Source organism: Camelina sativa, unplaced genomic scaffold (assembly GCF_000633955.1).
Source record: "Camelina sativa cultivar DH55 unplaced genomic scaffold, Cs unpScaffold03477, whole genome shotgun sequence".
Taxonomy (NCBI): Eukaryota; Viridiplantae; Streptophyta; class Magnoliopsida; order Brassicales; family Brassicaceae; genus Camelina; species Camelina sativa.
This window is the reverse complement of record NW_010924578.1, coordinates 1-796: the sequence shown is the minus strand read 5'-3', so window position 1 is coordinate 796 and position 796 is coordinate 1. Positions and strand designations below refer to the sequence as shown.

General features: G+C 41.8%; 1 protein-coding gene across 1 annotated transcript; it reads right to left on the bottom strand.

The window, feature by feature from the left end:
- Positions 1–4: 4 nt before the first annotated feature.
- LOC109131724 (piezo-type mechanosensitive ion channel homolog) lies at positions 5–793 on the bottom strand (the record flags this gene model as incomplete). The annotated part of the gene is made up of 1 exon (XM_019242898.1): positions 5–793. A coding segment is annotated over one exon (789 nt), but the record flags the coding sequence as incomplete, so codon positions are not given.
- Between the last annotated feature and the right edge of the window lie 3 nt (positions 794–796).

The following is a 796-nucleotide window of genomic DNA, read 5'->3' as shown; positions in this document are numbered from 1 at the left end:
AATCAGAATTCATTCTGTGAAGCTGTACCCGCAGGTTCAGCATTTCAGATTTCATCTTTTCCACCTGCAAATTCCGCTGCCGTTTTTTTTCCTCAGCCTCACGAATTTGTTGCAGTTGCTCGGTCTTCCGTGCTGCTTTCTTCTCTTGCTCCCGCACAATAGCACCGATTTGCTCTGCTTCAAGATACCGCGAGACATAATCAAACTCCTGGGAGGAAAACATGTAGGACTGAAGAGATACTAGCATAAATATGATGATCTCAACGAGAGCAGATCTTGCAGTGATTCGAAATCCATAGTCATACTTGTAAAATCCAATCACCTCGTATATATAATCAACTGTTTCACATTTTCCATCATTGAAGTTTCCAACAAAGGGAGACTGGTATGCGAGAGAAAAGATGATGAGAACAAAATTGTACACCCGCAAAAACCTGAATATTTTGTTTTTCTTCTTCAGTATTTCCAGTCGCATTCGGGCAAAAACAAGCGCAAATGCAAGATAACCCAGATGTAGAATGTCATACTCAAGAGTTCCTGTGATTAGAATCAGAATGAGTACAACATCCAGCAGATGGACGTAACAATAAAGCCTCAGGTAATCAAGCACAGTCCACATGCTCTTTGTCTCGAAGGAGAGATCTCTCCAGACAAATGAGTTCTTTCTTTGAGACTTCATCTGATGATATGTCGACGACTCTGAGAAACTGGATATGTGATCAGCCCGAAGTTTGAAACAGGCAAGCATGAATACCACGAAATAGCTAATAAGTGTCCGGGGGTCGTCAACTCTCAG